General features: G+C 42.0%; 3 protein-coding genes across 5 annotated transcripts; 2 read left to right on the forward strand and 1 right to left on the reverse strand.

Moving 5' to 3' along the window:
• The first annotated feature begins 332 nt into the window (after positions 1-332).
• On the forward strand, positions 333-16785 carry ddi2 (DNA-damage inducible protein 2). Of its 2 annotated transcripts, XM_033626712.2 has the most exons (11): positions 333-466; positions 621-792; positions 3720-3849; positions 4395-4703; positions 4802-4928; positions 7061-7188; positions 7657-7785; positions 9573-9676; positions 9811-10003; positions 12588-12636; positions 14154-14243. In XM_033626712.2, exons 2-10 carry the CDS (start codon positions 655-657, stop codon positions 12596-12598), a joined length of 1269 nt encoding a protein of 422 aa, XP_033482603.1. In that variant the 5' UTR covers positions 333-466; positions 621-654; the 3' UTR covers positions 12599-12636; positions 14154-14243. The 2 variants fall into 2 exon arrangements, with proteins under 2 accessions (XP_033482603.1, XP_033482602.2); XM_033626711.2 differs by lacking the exon at positions 12588-12636 and having other exon boundaries at positions 14154-16785.
• A 1787-nt stretch (positions 16786-18572) lies between these two features.
• LOC117256476 (rho guanine nucleotide exchange factor 19) lies at positions 18573-24475 on the forward strand. 2 transcript variants are annotated; one of them, XM_078169169.1, is made up of 13 exons: positions 18573-18867; positions 18941-19016; positions 19103-19270; positions 19348-19409; positions 19497-19795; positions 21315-21475; positions 21561-21713; positions 21788-21917; positions 22026-22100; positions 22336-22428; positions 22540-22688; positions 22821-22985; positions 24036-24475. In XM_078169169.1, exons 3-13 carry the CDS (start codon positions 19146-19148, stop codon positions 24079-24081), a joined length of 1458 nt encoding a protein of 485 aa, XP_078025295.1. In that variant the 5' UTR covers positions 18573-18867; positions 18941-19016; positions 19103-19145; the 3' UTR covers positions 24082-24475. The 2 variants fall into 2 exon arrangements, with proteins under 2 accessions (XP_078025295.1, XP_033481799.1); XM_033625908.2 differs by having other exon boundaries at positions 18573-19016.
• On the reverse strand, positions 24316-27008 carry cplane2 (ciliogenesis and planar polarity effector 2). The gene is made up of 5 exons (XM_033625909.2): positions 26630-27008; positions 25676-25828; positions 25460-25584; positions 25194-25333; positions 24316-25113 (listed from the first exon to the last, which is right to left on the reverse strand). Exons 1-5 carry the CDS (start codon positions 26739-26741, stop codon positions 24891-24893), a joined length of 753 nt encoding a protein of 250 aa, XP_033481800.1. The 5' UTR covers positions 26742-27008; the 3' UTR covers positions 24316-24890.
• Positions 27009-27699: the final 691 nt, after the last annotated feature.

A 27699-nucleotide genomic window follows, 5' to 3' on the forward strand; every position in this document is an offset into this window, starting at 1 on the left:
TTACATAAATTAACTTTGGTTTGGTTTTCTGTCACAGTGAGATTAAATGCAAACTCCAAGTCACAGCACTGACTGTTGCCTCCTCAAAGGCAGCTGTTGCAGCTTTTATGTAATGAACTCTGCTGTTTCATAAAGTAGAGATAATACTCAAAACATAACTATGAATGGTTTCATTTATACTAAATGCCGTGAGCCAGATACATAATGTTGCCGTCATATTCATTAATCAAAGTTTCATTATGCCTCGTCTTGATGTGTGTGTAATTCCATAAGGCTCCAGTAGGTGGCGGTAGGACTGTGGCTTACAGTGTTTTAAGAGTAGAAGAAGAAGAAGTAGTACTCACGACTGCAACTGCCGTAATGCGACATGTCGAAAAACAAACTGGATGAAATGCGGCACTACTGAGCAATACTTGATGTTGTTTAGTTGTTAAAAGAGAAACTGTCACACCAGGAATTTTACCCAGTAAGTGCAAAGCAGCCACCATCTTTCGGTGTACTATCAGTTTCCCTTTGGCGCTTTTTGTACTGAAACACGTCTTAAAATTGGGAAAAATCCGAGAAACAGTTGGGTTTTCCTGTGTATAACAAGGAACTACACTAACCGCATTCTGTTGCAGCGGGCTCGTCTAGTGATCCTGCCCCAAAAAAGCGATGCTGGTCACCGTTTTCTGCGCGCCGAGGGATCGCCCAGAAACCACATTCGCCCTCGATGTGTCCCCGGAGCTGGAGCTGAGAGACTTTGTAGCACTTTGTGAACTGGAATCAGGAATCCCAGCAGGGGAAATTCAGGTAGGACCCGGGCTATCTGTAGCCAGGGAGCTAACGGAGCTAGTAGCTAGCTAGCTGACGTGCTAGCATGAATCGGACTTTTGATGGACGGGGTGTTGCGAAACTTCGTTTATGAACAACAGAGAAATTTGTCGACTTGTTTCCCTAACGGTTATTAACGGCTAAAGGCTGTTAGCAACAGTTGGTGACTTTAAGCTAACTGAAAGTCAAACCGAAAGCAAATTAACGAAGCTAACTGTTGTCACACTAGTTTACAATCGAAAACGATACTTGTTCAGGCTAACGGTAACGCTTACACGAAGTCAGCCAAAATAACTGATATTCTTATAACTTTAACGAGACAATTTTTGTGTATCTGGTGCCCCAGTAACGTTAGTTAACGGTTTCGTCATGTTAACTTAAGATAAGAGGGACACGCTATCTTGACAGATTAAAATATGGTCTCAAAAGCAAACGTTAACGTTACCCCAATAAACTGCATCCAGTTTGAATAGCGATGTAGGTTACAGGGTGTGTGAATAGCTTTATTAAAACCTCAATGAGAGTTTTAACTGCCAGTTTTACGTTTATTGTGAAAGTGGAGCTATCAGGTTTCTAGTCTTAAAATACACTATAACTGAACCATATTCAGTGTGGCCATGCCATTAAAACCAACTCAGAAAAGCCTCTATTTCCGGTTGTATTGAGACCACCCTAAAACTTCAATTAAAAGCCTGGTCCCAATTAAACGCCCAGTCCCTTTTACTAAACCGGTGTGGCTACACATTTTGGCAAATAAAGGCCTGTCTCAATTAGAGGCCTGGTCTGGTTAAAAAGCAGTTCATTTGTATATAACTGGGCTGCTGGTTACCTCAAAGTATGGGTCCATTACTCGATTACTGTGCAAGTTATTCATATTCCTTTAGTCCATAAAGGTCCTCAGATCAAAAGAATCAAAAGGGTTTTTCATAAAAATTAATCCAAGTTGCAAGTATTGTTTTACCAGGATAAAGTGGTGTTTTGTCAGTATGCAGGGTGCCATAATCCGCAAGTGCCGTAACTCACTTGATTTGCTGTCTGTCAGAGCTAGATCAAATGATTGATTCATAATTGCTATATTATCTGAAGCCTAATTTTTATACAATCAATACTCATACTGGTTTAAATAAACATTTTTAATTGTATTTCCTGATTTTTGCAGAGCAACAGTTTTGAGTGAAAGGAACTGAGTTTACATTCAACTCTACTTTTGCTTTAAGAGCAATAGGTAATGTTGGAGTGAGACAAAATAACATGGAACTGAATAGCTGAGGAATCAGCCGAGAGATAGACTGGTCAGTCATTAAAGTTTAAGGGTCCAGTGTATATGATTAAGGGGGATATATTGGCAGAATTGGAATATAATATAACATATGTTTTCAAGTATGTTTTTTTTTTTTTAATCACCTGGAAAAAAAAGATCATTTATTCAATACTTTAGAATGAGCCATATATATCTACATAAGGAGCCGGTCCTTGTCCATGGAGTCCTCCATGTTGTTTCTACAATAGCCCAGAACGGACAAACCAAACACTGGCTCTAGAGTGGGCCAGTCACACCATAGTTAGCAGCCTCTCAGTGATGAGCAGGGTTGGAAGAACACTGATTTTATAATTTGAAATTAATTTATTCAGTGTTTTTACCAGCTTAATCACTGTGTCCATTTATATTGGACATGAAGAGACCTCTGCAAATAATTTGGCTCCCAGTAAAAACCTGAACAATGAGCACTGAAGGAAATCTAACCAGAGGTTTCATCTTTTTGCAATCTGCAATCCTCACCTCTAGATTAGGGATGGACGATATTTGATTTCTTTCTGATATGTAACAACTCATTTGACCGATAACAGATATCCACATCTTTCCCTACGTAATTTAAGTGATTGTCGAGTCTCTTCTGTGGTGGAATTAACATCATATTATGCATGCATACTCTTATTATGATGGCCCACCAGCAGATGAAGACATGAAATACAGTACTTTTCACTGTATGTAATATTTATTCATTGTGTAAATTAAGAAAAAGTATGTTGGCCAATTCTGATATTTCATTTTAAAGCCAGTATTGGGCGATACCGATGATGTGGCAATATCATCGTACAGTCCTACTCTAGATGCCACTAAATCTCACTCAATTTTACACGCTGCTCCTTAAAGTTAATTGCAATTATGGAAATTTGGTTAATGGTTTAGTTTAAATTCAATTTCCAAGCATGGATATTATATCGATTCTTTGAACAATGATACAATATTTGCTGATATCACAAAGTCTGCCATGATACGATTTTAATTCAGTTCATTTCAGTGGCTTGCATTCAGTATGGGACGGTATCAGTAAATATCCTCACTGTCTTTTTCTTAGCTGCTTACCTTTGTCTGCCTGGTGCTAGGCAGCTAGTACTGTTTAAATATTTAGGAAGGAGGTGTGCTTGGACAGAAGTGTCACAGACACGCCATGGGAATTTAAAAACAAAGGCGTATCTCAAAGATGACAATGTGCAGTGATGTTTTCACTCTGGATCATTGATCATAAACTGGATATGTTACCCCCCTATTACTACTGTCTTAAAAATCAGGGTTCCAAGATCGCCTCATTCCCCTTCATAAATAATACAGCTTGGTCAGTCTGTTATAAAACATGTGTGGGTTGGCAGGAAACAGAAAGTGAGGATGATAAATTAACCTAAAACAAATACATTGACACCACGACACCAGTCAAGTGGCTAGCAGTAATATAACCTTGTAGATCTGGATTGTAAGGTAGTTGCTGCTGTCAGGTAGACCTCTCAGTTGACCAGCCAGTAAAGCTATATAACATATTTTAGTCTGTTTTACTTACAGGAAAATAGAGCTTGCAAAATGATGAAGACATGATATAAAATTCAGTTCTGTATATTTCCGTAAACAGATCACATATGTAGAACAGCCCCTAAAAGACCCTACTCGTGCCTTGGGGACCTATGGCGTTAAGGATGGAGATGTGGTGGTTCTCAGGCAAGCTGACAGAAGGCCACCACCAACTCAGCCAGCCTTTCCAGGTAACCCACGTGTTTGTTGAAATAATATAAATGCTATTGATTTAGATCTGTTGCCATATTCCCCTTAAGATGGTGGTTTGTTGTTTTTCCACAAGATGACGACTGATGGGTTGGGACTTGACTTTGAGACCAACATAAATTGAGAGTTCAGAAATAAGCAGGACAAGAACAAAAAAAGGACACAGATGGATAACAGCGACTGCTTATTTCACTATTTAATAGTTTGAGCATTTGACAGTGGAACATTCATCTAACCGGTGTTACTGCTGCTAGTTCTAGTTAGTGACAAGCAGGTATTTTTTTTATCATGGGAGGGGTTGGACGGTTGCTCCAAAATCAAGATAAGATAGCAAAAGTAGGGGGAAAGTATGTGCAGGTTACAGGATGAGAAATGTGTTGATTTTAAAAAGCAGAGGTATACATCTAGGAGCACAAGACAACACTATTGAAAAGACATGAAGATGAATGCATCATCTATTTAGTGAGCAGAGTTCTTGCACATGCAAAATGCTAACCTATCACCATTTATCCTCCACACTCCTTAGGTCTGCCCCATATTGACTTTCGTTCGATCACAATCCCCGGCACCTCTTCTTCAACTAGTCAACGCGGTGCCATAAGGCCACAGCAGCAGCAGCAACGGGCTCCACCGGCGCCCTCGTCGCAGCCACAGCCTCAGCAGCCGCAGCGCGCCTCACAATCTTCCACGCCAATGGCCTTTCGTGGTTCCTCTCCTCAGGGGCTGGATGACCCTGCCTTACTCCAGCAGATGCTATTATCTAATCCACACGAGCTTTCACTCCTCAAGGAGCGAAACCCACCGCTTGCTGAGGCCCTGCTGAGCGGAGACTTAGGTAAACAAAAAAAAAAAGAGCTGTTGATTGTCACCTGCCACGATTTATGTTCACCTGTAATCAGATTTGAACTGGTCTTGTTACTGTAACTGTCTCAGAGCGTTTCACCAAAGTGCTGCTGGAGCAACAGCAGGATCGAGCCAAGAGAGAGCAGGAGAGGATCAGACTTCTGACTGCTGATCCTTTTGATTTGGATGCCCAAGCGAAGATTGAGGAGGACATCAGGTATAGTGCAGAGACCATACTTTTTTTTTTTTGTTGAATATTCATTATGCAACACATTATACCTCTCGTCTTTAGCATGGTACAGCCTCAGTTTTACTTTCATAATGAGATATTGTGGTGTAATAATTAAAGGGCTGGGTATCATTTAAAAACATTACGACACAAGCTTAAAGTGATACCGATATCAGTACATTACTTCATGCAGTTCCCATCATGTGAATGAAGTGGCGTGTAACCTAGCCATACTTTCAAATGTTTTCATGGCATCTCAGCATGCTGAACTGTCAACTTCTTCAACAAACCACATCAGGGCTTGACCCTAACTTTTTTCCCAAGGAGCACATGTGCTCCTAAGTTGAGAAAGTAAGGAGCACACAAAGAACTTTAGGGGCACAATGTAAATTGATCAAATAATGTGTTTTCCGTAATAAACGTGATGCAAATAGACATTTACAAGCAAAATTATGTAATGAATTTGTATACAAAATGTACAGAAAGGTAAAATCGTCAAGTTTTGAAAAAGTAGGCCTATTGCAATTTAATTTTGTCTTTAATATTATTATCTTATATATATTATCTTTGCAATATGATTATCTTATATAATGTTATTACTATCCTAAAACATTCTCCAGGTCCTCTGAAACTCTGCAGGACTTAAGCCTCTTTCACACAGAGCTTTCGTGGTGCCCACCGCGGGGTAGGGCGCAGAGGACAGGATTTGGGGGAGTACAGGCTCGTTCAGGAGCTACAGCTCCATGGTGACCGCTTCCGGGTCTACTTCAGGCTCTTCTCTGCTATTGGACGCGCGGCGCCGAGGTGTCGTCACAGCGTGCAGACGCCGCAACATGCGCCCTCTCGCACGCTGCTCAGCTCGGCGGCAGAGCGGTGCGCACTTGCGCCGCGGTAGCACATACACAATGAATGGGTTCGTCAGCGGAGGTCTGCGCTTTGCACGCTCTGTGTGAAAAGGGCTTTATTTCCACCCTGCCCAGCAGCAGTACCGTGGCAAACGGTCCCTAAAGGCCTCTACACATGATCAGCTGTAAAACCACTTTGCGCTGGCTGTCCCATTGTTTGTCTATGGAGAGGGCAGCAATGCCTGACAAAGCGGCACCGCTACCCTTGGCGTCGCGCACCGCTCTGATTTTCCGCCCGAGCGCTGCGCTCAGAGTTGAAATTATTTGAACTACGGGGAGAACGGAGCAGGCTTCCCCGGAGATCCGCCGCTTAACCTGGTCCATCTCCTCCACACTTTGACTTATTTCCACGCTGCCGACAGTGGGACTTTAGCCCTTTTCACACAGAGCGCGGAAAGCGCAGACCTCTGCCAACGAACCCATTCATTGTGTATGTGCTACCGTGGCGCAAGAGCGCATTGTGCCGACAGTGGCTTGGAAAACCGCCCATAACCGTGTCACATGGGGTAGAGGGAAGAGGGAAGGCGGCTGGAGTTCCTCCAACATTTGCGGTTAGAGTATCGTATTTTTTATTGACAAAAATATAGGCTGCTTCGGCTGATTTTTTTATGCACACATGTGCCCCTAAATATTTTTTACAGTTCGCACACATCTATTTTTAGTCGCAAATGCGAGTGAAACCCTCGCACTGTCGAGCCCTGCACATACTGTATGGGTTGTAGCTGCTGCTGCAGGAGTGTGAGCTTTTCCCTGCTGACAGTTGTGAGAGTCTGCTCAGCTGCATGCACAATGACGGGACTAACTGTTAGCATCACACAGCTAATGTCATCAACAGCTATTAAGGGGTTACTGACTGAGTTTGTTAGGAACCTTTAACGGCTGGGGGTCAAATGTTAGCCGCTGCTGCTGTATTAGCTCATGCTAACTGGGCAGACATTGAACTGATCGTTTGTCGGAAGGGGAGGGGCTCTGGAAATGGCAGCAACAGAAAGTTTGCTGATTTGGACGGTCCTACATCAGACCCCTTGCGCAAAAAGGATCGAATGTTGGTATCATTCGATAGTATGATAGTATCATACCCAGCCCTAAATTATTTTGTAATGTAATGAAATTTGCAATTTTCCTGAATTTGACGAGGTTGTTCACCAAAGTAAGGCAGCATGTTTTCATTTGTTTTAAAAAACTCAAGCCTCTTCTTCTTTGTGAATATTCCAGGCAGCACAATGTGGAAGAAAACATGACCATTGCAATGGAGGAGGCCCCAGAAAGCTTTGGACAGGTGGTTATGCTCTACATTAACTGCAAAGTCAATGGGCACCCTGTGAAAGCTTTTGTTGACTCAGGTAATGAGCATTAAATCCTGATCCCATTTGTATACGTAACAAAATTCTGGCCGTAAATGGGAATGGTACTGAAATGTTGGTGTGCTGCTAGATTGTGCTTTAGTTTTTGTTTGTATCTTAACAGATAAATAAAAGAAAAGTCTTTGTAGCTCAGTGATTTGAAAATGTATCAGTATCTGAATTCACTGTACTTGGAGAATACGCTGATGCACACAGGTCTGCATGTCTGTAAATTATAATCGATTTCAGCCGCTTGTGTCTGTGATCTCATTCCCCTTGTGATTGTTACAAGACCAGTATGACTCAGCCAAGATCTGGAAGACTAACCTCATCCTGGAGCACAGAAATATGATACATTTATTGCACCATGTGGGCTTACACAGCATTATATTCCCCTTTTCATTGCACAGGCCAGTTTAGGTTTTTGATTAGGTTTAAACATTTTATCTTGACGTTCCTTGTTTTTAGGAGCCCAGATGACCATCATGAGCCAAGCGTGTGCTGAGCGCTGTAACATCATGCGGCTGGTGGACCGTCGTTGGGCGGGGATTGCCAAGGGAGTGGGCACCCAGAAGATCATTGGCAGAGTTCACTTGGGTGAGTGTCGTTTTTTTGTTGTTGTTTTTTACTTGAGAAACACTCTATAAAAGCGTCAGACTAGTTCCTTCCAAAAAAAAAAGTTATATACAGATTTTGCTGACTTGTTCCTACTTACAGTTGCACAAAAGCTGTGTGCAGTTTGCAAGCATGCTGAATGGTTAGATAGCCTGTCATAGCACAATGACTGGGTGTTTTTGAGTCCACTTCCTATTGACGTTCAACCATAATTACGGTTTGAAATGAGTAATTCCAAGTGATGATTTAACTGTGGTGATTTAATGTAACTTGTGGTTATGCTGTGAATTGCTGTGTAAGGAAAGCCGTCAGCGCAGTTCAACAAACACAAAGTAACTTCCTGCATATCCACACACTAGCAAAGCTTACTACTCAGCATGTCTTTTAAAACTGCAAACAGAGATATAAAATGGCGTCAGAGATTGTCTAACACTAGGGAAGGTGGAATCATTTTCCTTCAATCTAGGGATGAGAACTGATAGATTTTAGTGATGCTAATGCCATCATTGATTCATTTTATCTGTCTGATTCTTTATTGATTCCTGATCAATTTTCTGTGTGGAAAAAAGTAGGCCTACAGAGGTTTTCAGCATCAGTGCAACTGTTTTATTATCAATTAGTCTAAACACACTGTAGAAAAAATTGAAAAAACTAATGCATGTCCTCATCTCCTACAGGCTATAAGATTTTAGCAATCTGTTAAGTTTATTTATACTGTGCGACATGGATCTAATAAACCTAGGTTTGATGTTGATGCAAGCAGACTGTACAATGACAGTGCCTACTGAATCGCAGGCTATGACGCACGATATAATAGCTCCCCATACTGAGTGTGCAAGGATGCTGCACTGGTTTTAACTTCAACTGTGAAGCACAACGTAGAGGGTCACATTAGTAACCTTAAGTTTTGTGGGCACAATATAGTGAGGTATGTCTGTGTGATTGATTGTGTTTGCTAGCTGCTAGGTTGCTCACCTGGCAGCTGCAACTCCGCCACTATTTCCTTATGTGCTTAGTCCTTCTTTAGGCATTGATTGTAAGAGCTGGATGACACATCAAACAAGCAAGGCACCTGCTGCCAAAACTCAGCAAGGTTTTCCTCTTTGCTGGAACCCCACATATTTTTTCTAACAGTTTTGCCTCCATGGCATGCTGGGTTTAGCGCAAGTGCATCATTTCATGCTGCATTTCTATTGGTTGGTTAGTAGACGTAGGTGATAAGAGCAGTCACACAGTGAGATGGTCATCCTAAACTTGTGACACCATCAGAATTCCCTTGTCTTTGACGACAAGATTGTGACAACGGCCAACCTTGAATCTCTCTCACTGTGTGAAGGACGACCATCGTTTAGAGCCACAACCAAAAATATTGCCACATTTCTTTTGTTGGTCATCTTTTGTCTGGTACAGCCCAAAATTGCACAGTGTATACCAGGCTTTGCTTGAAATTCTCATTTTGCAAATATTACATGCAGTACTGTCATCTTTCTCCATGGAATGAAGCCACACTTTGGACGGTTTTCCCCTCCACTGTTACTCCTTCTCGTTGCAAGTTTAACTGTATTGTTTGCAATGCACAACTGTTCGAAAAACATGCTGGCATTAATAAAAGAATTGATAGGCTCAGAGGCATATAATTCTGATGGACTGGAAAATTTGGAATCGGTTCTCAGTTTCCATCCCTAATTCTCTCAGCTGCGTCCATACTCAATTCTCTGCTGGACATTTCAGTGTAGTTAAAATTGTGCTGTCTCGTTGCTCTCATGTAGCTCAGGTCCAGATAGAGGGGGACTTCCTCCCTTGTTCTTTCTCCATCTTGGAGGACCAGCCAATGGACATGCTGCTTGGCCTGGATATGCTGAAGAGACATCAGGTGTGAGCCCCTTTTATCTGATCACAGTATGCTGTACAGTATTGGAATTAATTAGTTTTATGTTCTCTGTACACGGAATGAAGAGGAAAGTTGAAGAATATCTGGGAGCATTACTTGTCCTGTTTTTCTTGCAGTGTTCGATTGACCTGAAGAAAAGCGTCCTTCTTATAGGCACTACAGGCACCGAGACTCGCTTCCTGTCTGAAGCAGAGCTGCCAGAGTGTGCCCGCCTGGCATACGGAACAGAGGGGCGCGAAGACGCCCGTCCAGATGAGATAGCCGACAGAGAACTGGCAGAGGCACTTCAGAGGTCCATACAGGAAAGCGGTAAGAAACAGGCTGCCATCCCTGCTCCTCAGCCTGTTTTTCATTGGGCTTGTTTGAGCTCAGTTAGAACCACATTTGCATGTGCCACTTTACAGCTTCTTACTCTCAACCCCATTTATGCGGTCATCTGAATTTCAGTCACATGATCACTTCATGTCATCACCTCAGCAAATTAAATATGCTTTAGAATAAGATGAGGTCAGGACATTGAGAGATGCCTGTCAGGAAAATATGATCATAGAAGATAAATTAGGTTTTGGATGAGATCAAGCTCTTTAGGCTTAAAGGGAAACACTCATGATTTGTTTGGGTTTGTTTTTTTTTTTGTATTTAGAGTGTCCTTGGGTTGAATGAAAGGCAGTTAAAACTGAATTTATCATCATGATGAAACCACAGAGCAGGCTTCTGTATGCCTTTGTCTAGTTTTTAGCTGCCCTTTGTGGATGTGCTATTGTCATCATTTGCTGTGGTTTTTAAACACCCACTGTATAACAAGATATACTTTGGAGAAAACACCTAACCACTGATGGCTCCATTCACACTTCATGGAGCCTAATCACCAGTACTGAGTGTGTCTTCTTGCAGCGAGTTCAGTGTAGACTGTTAACATTTTGTCAGATTCTTTGTTAGCCAACAGTGCAGATGGATCCTGAAGGAGTGTGAAAACAGCACTTGAAGCCACCTACAGACAAACTGAAAGGGACATCTAGTGCCAGTAGAGCCATTGGTGGTGATTTGTGCGAGCAGGATTATGCTACATAGTAAGTCAGTGAGATATGGCAGCAGCATTACAGAAATGTATTAGAATCAGAATCAGAAAACCTTTATTGTCCCTTGCAAGAAGCAATGGAAATTCGTCTTTGACGTGCTCACAAATGTACATAGAATAAAAACACAAGTTAAAACACAGTTTAAACATAGAACATCAATGCAGAATAAATACGCATACGTATTGCATTTTTATTGTGATTAATTCTTCTCGTAATTATGATTTCTGTATCAAATCATCTGCCATGAGGTTGAACAGTCACTAAAAATGCCTGCACAGTGTTGGCACAGTAAGGATAATCCCAATGTTTTAAACAAAAGACTTACACTATGCATTTAAAATTAGGTAGCGGTGGCATAGTCGTGTTGGTTAAATGGTCGGTTAAGGTTTGTGAGATAGCTTTCTAATGATTATGAGATGACAATCTCATAGTGATGTATTATGATGAAATATTGTGTAGTATTACATGAAAGTGTGTTTGTACAGTTGTCAGTCAAAATGCTTGCTCTGACATAACCGTTAGCATGATGACATGCTAATAATATTTGACTGTAGCTGGCTGGTGTCACTTTATCTCAGTGTCTGGGCAATCTGATGAGATATACCAAGTGCTGACTAGTCATTTAATTCAGTTTATGTCTCTGTAGCTATTCTATACATATACATGTCTCTGAATGTATGAGGACATTTTTGACAATGTTGGAAATAAATGAGCAGGACTGTTTTAGGCAATATTGGCCATTTAGATGATTTCAACATCCATGTGATGAAGTTTTGTGGTCTCTCAGGTATTTAAAGGGATGTGTTGCAGATTTTCAACCAGGTCTGTGTCACTGTGGTTTGGGGTGTATGTTCAGATGAAAAATGTCTGGCTTCCCCCCATGCCAGCAGCACCAAGAATCCACTGGATGACACGACATGCGTCATCTGGCAGATTTTGACTGGCAGACAGGCAGGGAACTCCAGTTGCTCATGGCCTGGGAGTGGAAGGGCACCTTTACACCGTTAATGTGCACACACTCCCCACACTGGGGTGACACAGACCTGGTTGGAAATTGGAAAAGTATCCCTTTAATTCACTGGATTAATACAGACATTCTTGTGCAGTTACTTTGTCCATTAACATCATGATATGTGACAATATTGCGATACAAAGTGACATTGTCTGTGATAGATGAGTCTATCCATAGCTCCAACTCCTACTTGGGTATAAAAGTAACTGTTGACTGTAAGAAGAAATAGTACTTTCTCTACCAGCTGAATCTGTTGTAACATTTGAGATAATCACAGCATAATCACTGAAGTGTTTCCCTTTAAATGCTTTTCAAGGCTTGCATTAACATTTGTGCTATTGCCATAGATGCACTTAGTCTTTGTTGTTGTTGTTTCCATCAGCCAGTCATGTCGGGTAATGGCTGCACATTGATGAATGGAATGTAAACAAAAGCAGCAGTAGTTGAGTCGTAAAGAATTTGTGTGGACTCTTGTGTAATCAGGCATTCCTCCACTAGAGAAGAGGCATCAATCAGCTGTTGAATCAGTTTTGGTTTTGATTATCATGGTTAATTTTGATCCAAGTGTCCGACTTGCGTGACCTCGATTGAGCTTTCTGAGGTTCAGTGACAGGTTATGTGACTACACTGTGACCTCTCTGTTAGGACATAGGCTCAAGTTGTTTTTGGATGACACTTTTCACGTGTGTGTGTGTGTGTGTGTGAAAAGGCTGATAGGTTGGCGCATGCTCTGTGTGTGACTGCTAACTTTCTCCGTCCCTTTGCATGATGTGTGTGGTGTGCGCCCTAACCCCCTGAGCAGGACAGCACTGATGCATTTGGAGACAGCTGGAGAGGGCCCTACCAACCAGGTACTGCAAATTCACAAGTCCATTGCCAGTGCTAAGTCCATTGCTATTTATGTCTTTTATTTTGCTGTTATTTTGCTGCTGGATTGGTTAATGGATGTTGTACTTTTGTTTCCACACATCATGTATTTATTCTGAATACATATAACTGTTAAAAACAGGAAAATGCAGCACAGGTTACAAACTATATGTGCAGCGGGTATTCAAGAATTTGAAGAGTTTCAGTAAGGACATTTGAGTTATTGGTTGTTTCCTTAAATGCATATAATCCAAAGTAAAGGAATACGTTAAATGGCCATTTTTATATCAGTTAGTTTTACTGTGTTATGTTGAATTTGTTTTCCGTGCATGGCTGTTGAACAAAGAATCCAAAAACAGAAAATTCTTCATCAAAACATCTGTTAACAGACTCTCACACAGTTTGTGCAGTATCATCAAAGTCTGATTTGTCCAGACGTATGCTCCGTACATCCCAAACAGACAGCCCTTTCTGACGAGCCAGACTCCATTGACAAAAACCGTAATTTTACCTCCCTGAACACAGGAGCTGCTGGTGCTCCGCTGCCTTAATTGGTTAGTTTATTTGGTGAATCCGAACTAACCCTTTAAAACACCAAAGTCACGCAATAAAACAAGTAAACTGATCAAGGCAACAACATAGACTGTAATAAAAATTGACATAGCTACCATGACATCACCCATTGGTTTGCGGACTCCCATTTTGAAGCCTCAAGTTCAGCATTTCAGTCCTCGCCATCTTGTTTTTGTTTTTTTTTGTGGAGCCACAAGTGACCATATTTGCAAGAGGCTGGCACTGTGAAGGAGTGACAGATGGATCTAACTGAGAAGCCAAGGATGATATCGGCAGACAGCCTGTCACTCAAAGCAGCCCGCCCTTAATTATGTATATCTTTAAGCTTTAATAAAATGTAAACAGGTGAGTTTTACAGTTGCACAGACAGTTGTCATGAACGGGGAAATTAGCTTTGGAGATCAAAAACTGCTTTTTGTACCAGGCTGTAAATGTGTTTATTTCTGCCATAAAGCTGGAATTTTTAACATGGGGGTCTATAGGTATTGACCAGCATCTGGAGCCAGCCTCAAGTGGCTGTTAACAGAATCTGTTCATGAAGGTAAAATTCTGTTTTTGTCAGTAGAGTCTGGCTTTGAGGAGGACATAGATAGTTTCACTTTCATTTCAGTTCCCTGGCATACAACTGGATAAATCAGACTTGGATTATACTGCACATGTCGTGTTCGAGTTTGTAGACTGATATTTTGTTATAATTTTGCTGTAATTAAACCCCCACCCCTATGAGTTCAATCCATCTAGAATTTTCATTTTTGGAGTCTTTGTTCACCAGAAGCATATGAGAAAAAACTTTGTCCTCACAATTCCAAGCTAACACGTGGTGAGTAATTGATATACAAATGGTCATTTAGGGGGTGCAGTATTCCTTAATGCTTCCAGATGGATCCACACTCTGTTTTATTCTCATTTATATTTTCCTTTACAATAGACACTGCAGATGGACAAACTACCTCACCGCAGCCCCCACCATTTACATTACCCAGAACCTTAGACCAAATGTCCTCATCCACCTCCCCTTCCCAGAGTCCTTCCTCTGGCCAGCCCCAAACTCTGGATCGCTCTCAGTCTGCCCCGGCCGCCATGGAGCAGACCTTAGCACCAGAGCTGTGCCAGGACCAACCTGGCCTCCAGGAGCTTCCTCTACCCTCGTCCTCAGCAGAGGATGCTGTTTCTATCCCTCACCAGGTCCACCCTCAGCCTCTGCCTGTCCATAGCAATTCCAAAGTGCCCCCTATCCCCAGTCCCTCAACAGACGCCCTCCCTACATTTACCCCTTCTGCGGACACAACGACAGAATCCCAGTGTCCGGATGAGAGAGAGGGGGAGGTACAGCCTGGCCATGCAGAGGGGGATGCTGAAGCAGATGAGATGATGACCAGCCCTATGCTTCCCCAACCAGAGGAACTCTCCCCCATTCAACCCATGGAGCAGGAGGCAACTGAGTCTGACGTCGCAAATGCCACAGAAGCCTGTCCGAGTGCTCCTAGCCAACCTGACTCGGTTGAAATGGACTCTCCCGCTGCCTCCCAGGAAGTAGTGTCCTCTGAGAGGGACCAGCCCGAAGGAGAGCACTGCTCCAGCTCTGACAGCACCCCGTCGCTGGCGGCCGCACTGAGGGAGCTACACGAGCTGCTGGTGTCAAACAATCGTGCTCATTCGCAAAACCGCAGCGCCTCCTGCTCCCCTTCACATCCGTTCAGACAGGAAACAGACGAAGTGGCCCCCGAGCCATGCACCCCGACACCCGAAAACACCCACCCCTCTACTGCCATCACAGCCGGTGCAGAACCAAGCGATGCCAAAGCCAACTATGCTGCTGCTGTGTCTGATGAGGGACCATCTAAGTGTCTTGTGCCTGACCTCTCTGGCCAGGATGAGCATCTGGGCGGGGATACAGCAGAGACTGTGGAGGAACAAGGACCACCGCAGTGTCCAGACGGCTCCGGGGAGAGGATGGTGGATAGATGCGGGCAAGATGAAGCAAATAACATCAGCAGTTTTCAGCCTGAGCCAGAGGCTCCTCCGGATCCGGCAGGGGACCTGGAGGTCAGGGAACCTCCTGAAGGGCAGCAGGGGAGAGGGGTTGCAGATGGACGAGCCTCTGGCACCAACACCCCAGACACTCTTGGCCTCCAGACTGAGCACACTTTCCTCAGCCCTCTGTCTATGGCAGTGGGCTCACCTGAGGAAGTCACGAGCACCTCCTCCCCTTCAACCCCTCCTCTGGCTCAGGCTCCACAGCTCACGTCTCCAGCCTCTCCCCTCCCTTCTCCGCATCCCTTTATAGAACAATTTCCAGCTGAGCACATCCAGAGAATCCAGGCAGCGGGCTTTTCTGCCAGGGAGGCTGCAGAGGCACTGGAACAAGCCCATGGGGTTGTGGAGCTGGCTCTGCTGGCTCTATTAGCTCGCAGTATCACTGTGCCCACCTAGACTCCTAACTAGTCATACGAGTCCCCAGCCTCCCGACTCAGCATCTGTCTTATTTATATCTTGTTACTGATCCAGATGTCTCAGTCCCTTCTTAGCAGGGAGCACGTATAAACACAGGGAAATGCTGTCTCTTGGTTTGTCGTACAGAATATCCAAGAACAAACAGGACAACTGGTAAAACTTTTCCGGATGTTGCAGATCTGTGAGGTGTGTTTGCATGCAGATGTTTTGGGTGGCCACCCATTTCATTGGTTTTTAGAGATTTGGTATGGTAGATTGATTTTTCTTCTGGTTTTGTCGTCCAAAGTTGACACATTAAATGCCCAATGTATGATTTTTTTTTTTTTTTTTTTTTTTTTTTTTTTGACCATTAAACATTATAAATTTCCCCTTTGATATGTTATAAAACTATTGTTGTTTAAGTTGTGGAGCATCAAAAAAATCTCAAAAGGGAGTAACGTTACTCCTGTTTCTTGTTCCAGAATAACTGTCTGGTGAGCTTTATATCATTCAGCACAAATATGAATATTTGAAGCAATTTGTTGATGAATAAAGCACCATGTTGATTTTTATGTTTGTAGCCCCTTCAGTTTATATATCAGAACCCAGTGATGAAAAAGCTACATCGTGAGCACTGCTGCAGTTCAGAAGGGTTGATCTTTACTGATCGCGTTTACAAATAGTGAAAAAAGTAAAAGCCCCGAATATCCATGGCCATTATCACACTAAAATATCAAGTGAGCCACAAGTGTGTTTGTGACGTATGATCATTGATGGTATTTTTCAGTTCAGTATGTGTATTACAGAAGGTATCTTGTACTGTACGTATTATTCTCCACAGTTTGAAAGCTTTGCCATGTGTAGATTACACAACTGTTTGTAGCTCCTGTTCAGTCGTTTTATTTTGTGTCAAATCATCATAGTGTGTGTTCATACCTTTAAAAAAAAACAAACACCCATTTTCATTTTGTAATCTGTTAGAATATTGCCATGTCAGTACATCATATATCAAGGATTTTAATGGCTTTATTTGAGTCATATACCAACAATGTTCAGGCAGATTGAATTATCTACTTTTATCTTGTATGAAATTTTAAATTGCAAATAAAATGAAACTAGTATTTGTACACGGTGTGAATTTATTTATTTTTTTACTCCCTTTACTTCAATTGTGATTAGAGCTGCATTTTTAAAATTAAGCCATTCTGAAATGATAATGTTCTTTTTATACATAAAGTGGCAGTATCAACAAAAATCAGTGCTTATATATGTTGCTTCAATATGTGCACCAATGCATTTCAGACACTGTTTCTTAGGCTGTGTTCAGCCTGCAGGCAAAAGTAGCCAAAATCCAATTTGTTAGTTTGCTGCGTTTGTTTGTTTTTTGGGGGCTTTTTTCCCATAACAGTGTAAACAGCACAAATCACATAGAATCTGATCTTTTCAGTTAGGACTTGTGCATGTATTTATTTACTTTATTTTATTTTTTGTTATGCAACATCAGACTGAACAGTTGTATTGGAATTCATGCAACTTCTTCATGACTCTAGATCAGGGGTTAGCAACCTATACTACCAAAAGAGCCATTTTTGGCCAAAAAAAATAAGCTTTCTTAATCTGTCTTGAACCACAATACATATTTGTGCCATGAAGTGACGGTAACACAACCTATGTAACTTAAATTAGCCTGTAAACATTTATTAAAGGTCTAAATGAGCATTCATGCATATGTTTTACAACAAAATAGCTACTCTGCAGTGGGCTATTTCTGATTGTTTGGTACTTAAATTTTGCAGCGTCAGTGGTGAAAGCAAACAAATCTGTCCACTCACTATTAAATTCTCTATTTTCCTTTGAGATGTTTTCATTTTTGGAATCAATAGCTAGCCTCACTAAGGAAGACTAAGCATTGTTGTTGAGATTCTGCAAAATTTTAGGAAAGATTCTAGGAAAGGCCGTAGATGTATGACCTGCATAGCTGACGAGATGTTAGATATTTTTATTCAGTGTATAGGCTGCACATTTCTACAATTGGAAAATGTAGGAATGACTCTACTGCTACAGCAATGATAAATGAAAGCCAGCGGGGAAGGGTCACAGAGCTGTGGGTGGCTCCTGAGCTGCAGGTTGCCTTCCCCTGCTCTAGATCAACATTCATCACAATGTTGCACTGGTGGGAATCAGTGTTGCCAGATCTTTGGAGAGAAACAAGCAACCAGGACTATGGAAACAAGCCCAAAAAAAGCAACTATCATGTGTTTAAATAACTTATTAGACGGATATATAGAGAGGAAGGTGGCGTTTAGACAGCAAGCCCAAATAAGCAACTCCACTTTAGAAACAAGCCCAAATTCGTGGCTAATAAGCAGACCTGGCAACCCTGGTGGGAATCGATCTGTGAATGTAAGCCCATAACACAGATGTAGTTAAAAGTAGCCCTTAACATCCAGAAACTATCAACTGTGAAGCCATTCACATCACCGTTTCACCACTCCTGGCTCCAACCTTGCATCCACACACACACGTCCATACAGAAGTAGCAGCCATTGGCCCCAAAAATTTGGCTCTTCTGCCTTATCTTTGTCATCATCTGCTCACAAATTTGCTGGCTTCCACTGAAAATGAAACTTATTGCTTGAACAGCCAAACAAAAAAAATCAAAGCACTAAGTCCTATGGTGTTATTGTAGCCATAGACCTACTTTGTTTGCCACTTCTTAATGTGGACATAGTCTCAAAACCTGCTTATAATCAGGGCTGCAACTTACTAATTGTTTTGATACATCAGTTGTAAATATCCATTCCTAAAATAGTGAAAAATCTTCATTTTCCCAGAGCCCATTGTGAAGCTGACAATCTGCTTGTTGTGGTAAACCAATAGTTTAAAACCCAAGCCCCCATTCAGAGTTTGCCAGTGCCCTGAAAAAAGAGTCACACCTGGTTCCAGTTTTGTGATTGCTGCAGAGCTCAGACTGCATCTGCCTGAGATCATTAAACTGAGTGTCTCTGGTGCAAACAAAGGATGCTCCAGTAGATAAACAGATCCATCACTGCACTTTGGTCAGACTTTCAAAAAAAGGAGTCTTGTTGGCAGACTTGCGTAAGACAACATTTCCAGACTGAAGCGTTATGGCTCAACTTGACTGCACAGATGAAAACAGTTGGAGCAGCAGCATACTCAACACTCTAAAGTCCTACGTTGGAGATCCAGTGAGTAATTTGATATCACAGATACGAAACATGGAGACAAAGGAGCAGCTTTCTTTAGGGTTTTCTCCTCCAGAAACCGACAGTGCGCAGGACACTGGAGACCCAGAGGAGAGCAGTGACTTCCTCCTGAACCAGCTTGAGGAGTGCAGGTCAGGACCACATGGTGTATGTAAAGACACTTCAGTTACCTTTATATGTAGGATTATGACCATGAATTATCTTTGTCTTTTTATAGTCCACCCACCGACATATCTTCAGCTCTCAGGTCTGTGGCTTTAATGCAAACATTGGATTTGAAAAACGTACACTGTGCACATGTGCCCGAGTTGTTCTCAGTGCCTCTAGATGAGGTGGACAGTCCAACTTTGTCTCCAGAGGAGGATCAGGATGAAAGTACAGAAGGGTAAGTGAGGCTGTAAATCTTTATTCTCCTTACAATCTCTATACTTTTAACTTATGTGGCCTGCTTTGTAAACCCAGGGCCGCAGATCCAGCTGAGGAGGAAATGAGCATAACATTCCAGTCAAAGTACATTAATTTTTGTGAGTTTCCCTCTCTCTTTGCACTGTTGATAAGGAGTTTAACATTTACAGCTATGTTAAGTCTTCATCTCTTCCTTTGCTCTGCAGTTCCACTGTATCAGGACTACTGTCTGCAGGAGGTGAAAGACAATCTGCACAGGCTGAGCAAGAGTTATGTGTCTGAGCTGATAGCACCTCAGTATCTGCAGGGTCTGCAGTCCCGTCTGGTCGCTCAGTGCGGCGATGTGCCTGCTCCCCTTAAGTTAAAGCATCCTAAAGCGACTGAATCCTCATCTCCACCTCAGCCTGTCAGGGTGACTCCGTGTACCCTTTGGCAAGATCTAGAGGAAGTGAAGGCGTCCGGCCTGCTCAGCAGCCTGACCAACAGGGAGATTCGCCTTCAGGAGGTGTGGAAAGCTTTATGTTTCATGCTTTACAGTACATTATAATCAGCGCACTGCAGTCTAATTTCAAACCAAATTACAGTAAAATCAGAGGAAGACAGGAGTGTAGCAACATTATTAAGATGATGGATTAAGACCCTGTGTCAGTGTAATGCCTGTTACATACCAGAAAAACAACTATCCATTTACCACTAGTGTCATTATGACTGGGAAATTTGGCAAGAGAATGAACCCTATTATCTAAAAGACTCAGTGTGTCATTCTCAGGCTTATGCTGTCTGTTTGTCAGAAGAGAAGGGTGGCTGGGGTGTGACTAACGCACTGATTGACAAACGGGAAAAGTTAGAGGTTGAAGATGAAACCCTGGAGTTGGAAAGAATCTTTGGTTTGTCGCTACTGTCTTGCATGCATGAGTTCAGAATACAGTGTTTTTTGTTGTTGTTTTTCCCCATGATCTGGTTAGTGCGAGGTTAATTTTTGCATCTGATTTTGATGACATCACAATTTTAAGCTTATATTGGGTTCTGATTCCTGACAGAAACAGTAACTAATCACACCTGATGTGTTAAGGACCATTGAGAATCTGATTATCTGATGATAATGTCTGTTTTTACAGTTTCTGAGCCCCTAAGCCAAAATAGAAAACATAAGTCTTCCCTTGTTTCGCACTGCCTCCTCCCCTCTCAAAAATTAAGGAACAGTCCCTTACCTGGCTGAACCTGTGCACATTTCAGCATGTTGACGTGTTTCTTAGCTACTACTGAAAACCATACTGATTTAGCATACAGGATTTAGCATTATTGCATTAATGTGCTAAACTTGTGCTAAATACTGTATGTTTGCATCAAGCATGCTGGCATGTTAATGTCTTATTTTATATGTAACCTTTATCAAGCTAGCAATTTGGCTTGTACGTTGCAATTTACAGCAATACTAAAAAGTATAACTTGTAGGGTGTAGCATTAATATAGTGTGTAATGCAATAATGTCCTACATGCATTTTAAAGGGACAGTTCACCCCAGAATCAAACATACATATTTCATCTCTTACCTGTAGTGCTGTTTATCAGTCTAGATTGTTTTGGTGTGACATGCCGAGTGTTTGAGATATCGGCCGTAGAGATGTCTGCCTTCTCTTGAATATAATGGAACTAGATGACACTCAGGTTGTGGTGCTTAAAGAGACAAAAAATACATTTAAAAAACTCAAAATCAATGTGTCTTTCAAGAAGTAATGTCATCATCAGTAACTCAAGATAAACAACAGTTGTGAGCAGTATGTGTGACCGTTATCTCCACTACTCATCGACTCACTCACTGGAAAACAATGGAGAATTATGGGAAAATGGAGTGAACTTTGAATACAGACAATGCTTGTTGGTAGAATCAGTTCAGTTTTGATTTTTCATGGACTTTGCTCACAGTGGGAGAATCATTACCCTGGTCTCAACTGTAATGAATGGTCTTTGAGGTTTACAGTGACTGTGAAAAGTCTGTTAATTCTTATCTGCTCCTTCTGAAGTCAACGTTTGAGTTGATCGGCTCTGAAGCGTCTTACCTAAGGAGCCTCGGAGTTGCTGTCAATCATTTCTGTGCATCCAAGGCACTGAGGAAGACCCTGAATCAAATGGAGCATCACATTTTGTTTTCCAACATTCGTCGCGTGATGGCAGCCAGTGAAAAGTGAGAGCTCCACACACCAGTTCCTCCTTATGTTATTTGAACTAGTTTCATTGTTCATGCTAAGCCAGCTTCCTGTCTCTTCTAGGTTTCTGATGGATCTGGAAACTCGACTGGGAGAGAGTGTGTTGATATCTGAGGTTGGAGACATCGTGCTGAAACACTGCCCAGAGTTTCGCAGCCTCTACGTGCCATATGTGACTAACATGATGTACCAAGAGACTCTTGTCAACCAGCTGCTGTAAGTCTCCGTTCTGCACTTGATACCAATGCTGGTACTCTACAACACTGACTTTCCATCTTTTCCTTTTCAAGGCAGCAGAACAGAGACTTCCTGTATTCAATCAAGAAGCTTGAGAGTGACCCAGTGTGTCAAAGACGGAGCCTCAAGTCGTTCCTTGTCCTCCCCTTCCAGAGGATTACGCGTATTAAACTCCTCCTAGAGGTAGGCGTCTCATGGCTACTGAATTATATGCTTCCAAATATATATTTTCAATTTATGACACGTGTGAGAAGTCAACCAAGGCTTCTGCTGGGTTTTCTTTTACTTCAGAGCATCCTGAAGCTGACTGATCCAGGCTCCGACTCCATTTCAAATCTCAAAAAAGCAATAGAAGCCATTCATGAGGTAATACTGTGGTACATTCAAGTGATCAGATCTGTCTCAGCATGAATGTAGTATACTAATGTATGTTATTGGAGGGTTTCCACTGTGAAAAGGTGTGGATGGTACCAATGGCACCGTTCCATACCATCCCCATTCTTGGTACCCTCTCTGTTGGGGTACCTAGCACACAGATCTGGCCTTAAAATTCAACTCTGAAATTAAAATAAAAAATGACATCACTATCTGCTCTAACCAGATCGTGGCCGAGTGTGACGACGGGGTCCAAAAAATGAAACAAATCGAGGAGCTGGTCTGTCTGGAAATGCTACTGCATTTTGGCAAAGTTAAGGTGACAACTTTCTTTTATTTTCACTGAGATTTCAAACAGAATTTGTTGCCATCTGCATGTTCATGTAACAGAAGTCTGTTTTAAATTCTGTCTGACTCTTCCTCCATCCAGTCAGTCCCTCTGGTCGTAAGCGGGCGGTTTCTGGTGCACCAGGGTCCCATGAGACAGCTGACTGTGGAGGCAGGTCACAACTCGAGAGTGTCATACACCAGCGTCTACCTCCACCTCTTCAATGACCTTTTGATCATCTCCACGAAAAAGTATTTGACCAGACACCCATTATTTAACACCACACATCCTGGTTTCTTATTTGGTAATACACTGAACTGTTGTCACACTTTGTTTTGAAACCAGAATGTGTTCTCTCTCTTTCTCTCTCTGCATCGTCTCAGGGACCGGAGGTTCACAGTTCTGGATCATGCTGACTTCCCCACACATGTGCATGTTCAGAATCTGAAGACTGAGGTCCTGGGTCTACCCCCAGACTCCTTCCTGTTGCACATCTCTCAAAGTCAAACCGGACAGCCCACCGCCATGATACTTGCTGCACGCACAAGGTACGAGTGGACACCTTCCAACCCAACCTCCAGAATGAACGTTGGCATTGTACATTTCTGCAAACCTGATGTGCTGAAACTTTGGTTCTCTACGTTTCAATTTCATGGTTTGACAGTGCTGTAAGTTTAGGCACATAAAACATCTTGTTAGGGTTAGGAAAATATCATGTTTTGACTTTATATACTTGCTTTGGTTGCCACAAACACAACAGGAAAGGTCCCAGCTATGACTGAAAACCACCCAAAAAGAGCAATTACACTCATGAGATAGTGAAAAGGTAACCAGATGATGTTCGGTGAAGGAGACCAAGCAAAAAGGGAAGATATGAATTTATCTAAGGGGACACCCGGTGGTTTAGTGGGTGGAGCAGGTACCCTATTCACAAGGACAGTGTCCTTGCTGCAGCGGCCCCAGGCTTGACTCCAACCTTCAGCCCTCTTCAAAAAGCCTCTAATAATAAGATGAAAAATAAAAATAATAGTTTAAAATAAGACGGTGATGCAGTGGTTAGCATTGCCACCTCACAGCAAGAGGATTTCTAGTTCAAACCCAGGGTGCGAGAGTCCTTCTGTGCAGAGTTTGCATGTTATTCCCATGTCAGCATGGGTCACTATGGGTACTCCAGCTTCCTCCCACAGTCCAAAGACATGCAGGTTAATTGGTGACTCTAAATTGTCTGTAGGTGTGAATGTGAGTGTGAATGGTTGTCTGTCTCTATGTGTCAGCCCTGTGATAGTCTGGTGACCTGTCCGGGGTGTACCCTGCCTCTCACCCAATGTCAGCCTGGATAAGCCACGCCATCCACCAACCTCCTGATCTGAAACTCGGCTCATGCATGTCATCTGAAATACGTCACTTTAGAAACGTTGATATGATTCGTATTAAATGTAACATGTCCGTGGTTTGCAGAAACGTACAATGCCAACATTTTATTTTGGTGGCTGAGCTGCATCTTTTATGCATTTTTAATGAGTAATACATTTCCTTTAGCATCACATCTTCCATCTGTGATTCCCTTGTGTTGTGTTTTTTTTTTTTTTTTTTTGCAGGTCAGATAAAGAGGCGTGGATGGAGGCGCTGTCTTCTAAAAAGTGATGGAAACATGATTCTGCAATTTTGATTTTATTATCAAATTTAGGTTGTTTTACTTGCACATTACCAATGTATACATTTTGAAAACTGAAAGAATTTGATAACTTGTTTGTTCTTAAGATTTACCTTAACTTGAATGCACATAATAATCTTGATAAAGGCACACTGGAGCACCATAAAACACAAAATGAAGGGTTAAACATGCACTCAATTTGTCACGATTTGCAGACATATGGCATGTAATGGGATACTTTTCTTTATTATTATTATTATTATTATTATTATTATTATTATTATTATTATTATTGGAAATAGCTTTTTTCACCTGTATTAAAATTTTGTCCTTTTTTAAGTAATGCTATGTTTTTTATTAATAAAAATAATTCAGACCTTTTCAGATCTGCCTGATGACACGGAAATGCCTCAGCTGAGAAATGAAGGTAACAAGAGAACTTGACTGAACAGCTGCTGATCTCACTGTGAAATACTGACAAAATATTTAGCACAATACCTCTGAGCAAACAATGTTGACAGAAATCGGTGAAAATCTGTCCCAAATATGCCAGGGATAATACAATCAAGAGGAGCAGTGCTGTCTAATACATGAGTGAAAAAAATTCAGTATGTGCTTAAATACAGGCACTCAAATACATGTAGAACATTGAAAAAAAAAAACAGCAGCTTCCTCCATCTCCTCCTGAGGGATCTGAATCTCCCCCAAATCAACAAGTGCGATCTCTCAAAGGCACCCAGGGGTGACCCTACCTGGACCTCCACTTCACCTCAACTTACTCTTAAAATTCTGTTCAGTATTAAAGTATAGTCACTGTCTCCTGCTGTGAATGGTGGCTGGCTGATGCAGCTGTAACACAATCCTGATGCCACAGGTTCTCCGCCAGGCAGTTGAGGAGGGGGGCTACGTCACCCAGCCCGTCACTGACCTCCCCGCCCACACACAGCAGCGGTAAGCTCCACCTCTCCTGGAAGTCCCTCACGTCTCTCTGTGCCACATCACAGTGCATGAAAAGGTCAAATCTGAAGGAAACATTAAGGACAAATGTCCGTCTGTGTATTGATATAGATTTAAGTTTTTATTAAAGAACACAAAAGGATACTTGGTGCCGACCACCAGTTTCACAACATGACCCGCAGACGTCTCAGTCCATTTGGTAATTTGATTCGACAGATCATCGAAGGACGTCCTGTCAGTGAAGGAGAACAGGAAAAGGACAGCGTCCACCTGCTCCTTACAGGCCTGGAAGACACACAGAGCAGAGATTCAATAAAATGTTTGATCTAGAATAATGTGAGTGTTTTAATTTTTCTGTTTCTGGTATAAATCAAATTGTTCGTGTAAAAACACTTTATATTTCATACATACTGGTAGCAAATGGTCAAATCTGCGTAAGGCATTTTCTCCACAGTCCCACAGCTGCAGACGGAAAAACAGCACTCTGCCACTTTCTCTCAGCTTCACTGGCCAATACACTACCGTCGTCTCAATACCTTAAGTTGGATAAATAAATTGTGACCTGATTAACCCTTAACTGTACAGATAACTCTAAAAGTAACTGACTCACGTTGATGTTGGCCCTACCTGTGGTTTCATAGTGCATGTTAGGAACATTCAGGCCTGCGAGACGTGCAGCAAGAGCAGTTTTACCGACTCCACTCTTGCCAGAGAGGAAGATCTTGTAGTGAACTGTGTCCACGGCTACATGTGGGGGCATCACTGGAGACTCCAACAAGCCTGTGAAACAAGTTTTAGAAAGGTCATCTAAATATTTACTGTCATGAACTCCTTCATATTTTCCACAATCCTATTCTTTTAACAGCAACAGTCTTTCTACATGGAGCTACAGTTGTGTTGTTGTAGGTAATTTTCTGACACAATATTTGTATGGTTTCCTAAGACAATTTGAGTGTTCACAAATGCTACAATCACTCCCCTCGATCTAGAAGCCAGACTGGCAAAACCAACATCATGTCTTTAACATATTTAATGTGTCACTGCTTCACAACAAAAGCCAGGGTGCTTTACTTTATGGACAACTTTTATGGTACTGATAGTGAGGATGTATAATAGGAAATGCCAGTGGCGTATGGTAGTTAGGATGGGCTCCAGTGCACACTATTATGTGAGGCCCTTGTGCCAGATTTTGTTTATTTATGGTTTAGATAGTTTATGTAAAAATAAACACATTTAATGTTGTTATGGATTGCGACTATTTCTGGGGTGGCAAGTTGAGTCACTCATAATGGCCCGTTCTCTGTTCTCCAACCTCTCTCTCTCTCTACTGGCCCCCCTGCCCCATGGGCCCCAGTGCAACAGCTCTGCTTGCGCTGTCTTTATTTCCACCCCTGGGAAATGCACATTTTTCTACCAGCCACTTTATGTGACTGCTTCCACCTCAAAGCTCAAATCACGATGAAATGAGAAAAACGTATCTGGTTGAAGTCTGTACAGTGGCAGCATGTGAAGTCTCAAAAATGAACTGTAGAACACACTTACTAAAATACTTGTGTTGTACAATCAAACAGTCTGTCTTACCGAAGTGTTTGCGCCTCTTCTTGTGTAGTATTTTGCTGAAATACTCTTTGCTGTCTTTACTTCGGTGCCAGTCATCTACAACGACTGACCCGGGAGGAGAAATTTGGGCCATGTTGTTGTCGCTAGTCCTGCTCCTCAGCTAAAGTTAGCATCACACTGCTAACGTCAGTTTTACATTATAAAACGCAGCCTGTGAAACCAACAGTAGCGTCAGAGCACAGCTCATAATATCAAAATACTACACACAGCTTCATTTAACCATAAATATATTTAATAATAACACCTGTGGTCGGTTAATACTAGTTTTAAGTCTCACAGAGCAGCCGCTTGGTAAGAACTTCCGTAAACTAAAACATCCCTTGACAACCGCTACCTGACGTCACGTCTCCATGGGCAGGAATGCTGACGTAACTTCCACCAGTCACTGTTAATTGTGATGTTGCCTTCAGGTGCTTCAAAAACCTTTTGTTTTTCTCCTCTCGTTTTTTTCTACTCAGTTCCATGAGCATTTACTTTGATGATATGATGGACGAGTCTTGTCGTTGTATTTATAAATTGTACAATAAAGTTTTTTTTTTTAAAAAAATGCGGCTTTATCGGTAACCAAATGAACGGAAAACAAAAAGCCTACATTTACAGCTTTTCTTGACTGTTAAGACACGCTTAAAGAAAGTGGGATCCATTTGACCTTCATCATCATCACCACCTTCTTAATACAGCAAAAGTCTTCTCTTGCAAATGTGATGACACTTTGTTTGGGTTCACACATTTTTCACACCCTTTTCAAATCACTCAACACTGATCTCATAGTAAAACCCAACACTCTATTGGATTAACTAAAAAAAAAAGAAAATATCTATTCCAGACTTATGAAAACTACTTGCATAATTGTGAATCTCTAATACACCTGTGTGAAACTCTTTTGCAGAACTTTAAAAAACAAACAAACAGTCAGTCCTTTTCCACCTATATAAAGATGCCACCTCTGTGTTGCTATTTGTAAGCATGATCAGAGTAGAGGAAGATGCCACGGCACAGGAGCCCGAGCATTCAACATTTCTGAGTTTGAT

This window comes from Epinephelus lanceolatus, chromosome 1 (genome assembly GCF_041903045.1).
Source record: "Epinephelus lanceolatus isolate andai-2023 chromosome 1, ASM4190304v1, whole genome shotgun sequence".
Classification (NCBI taxonomy): Eukaryota; Metazoa; Chordata; class Actinopteri; order Perciformes; family Serranidae; genus Epinephelus; species Epinephelus lanceolatus.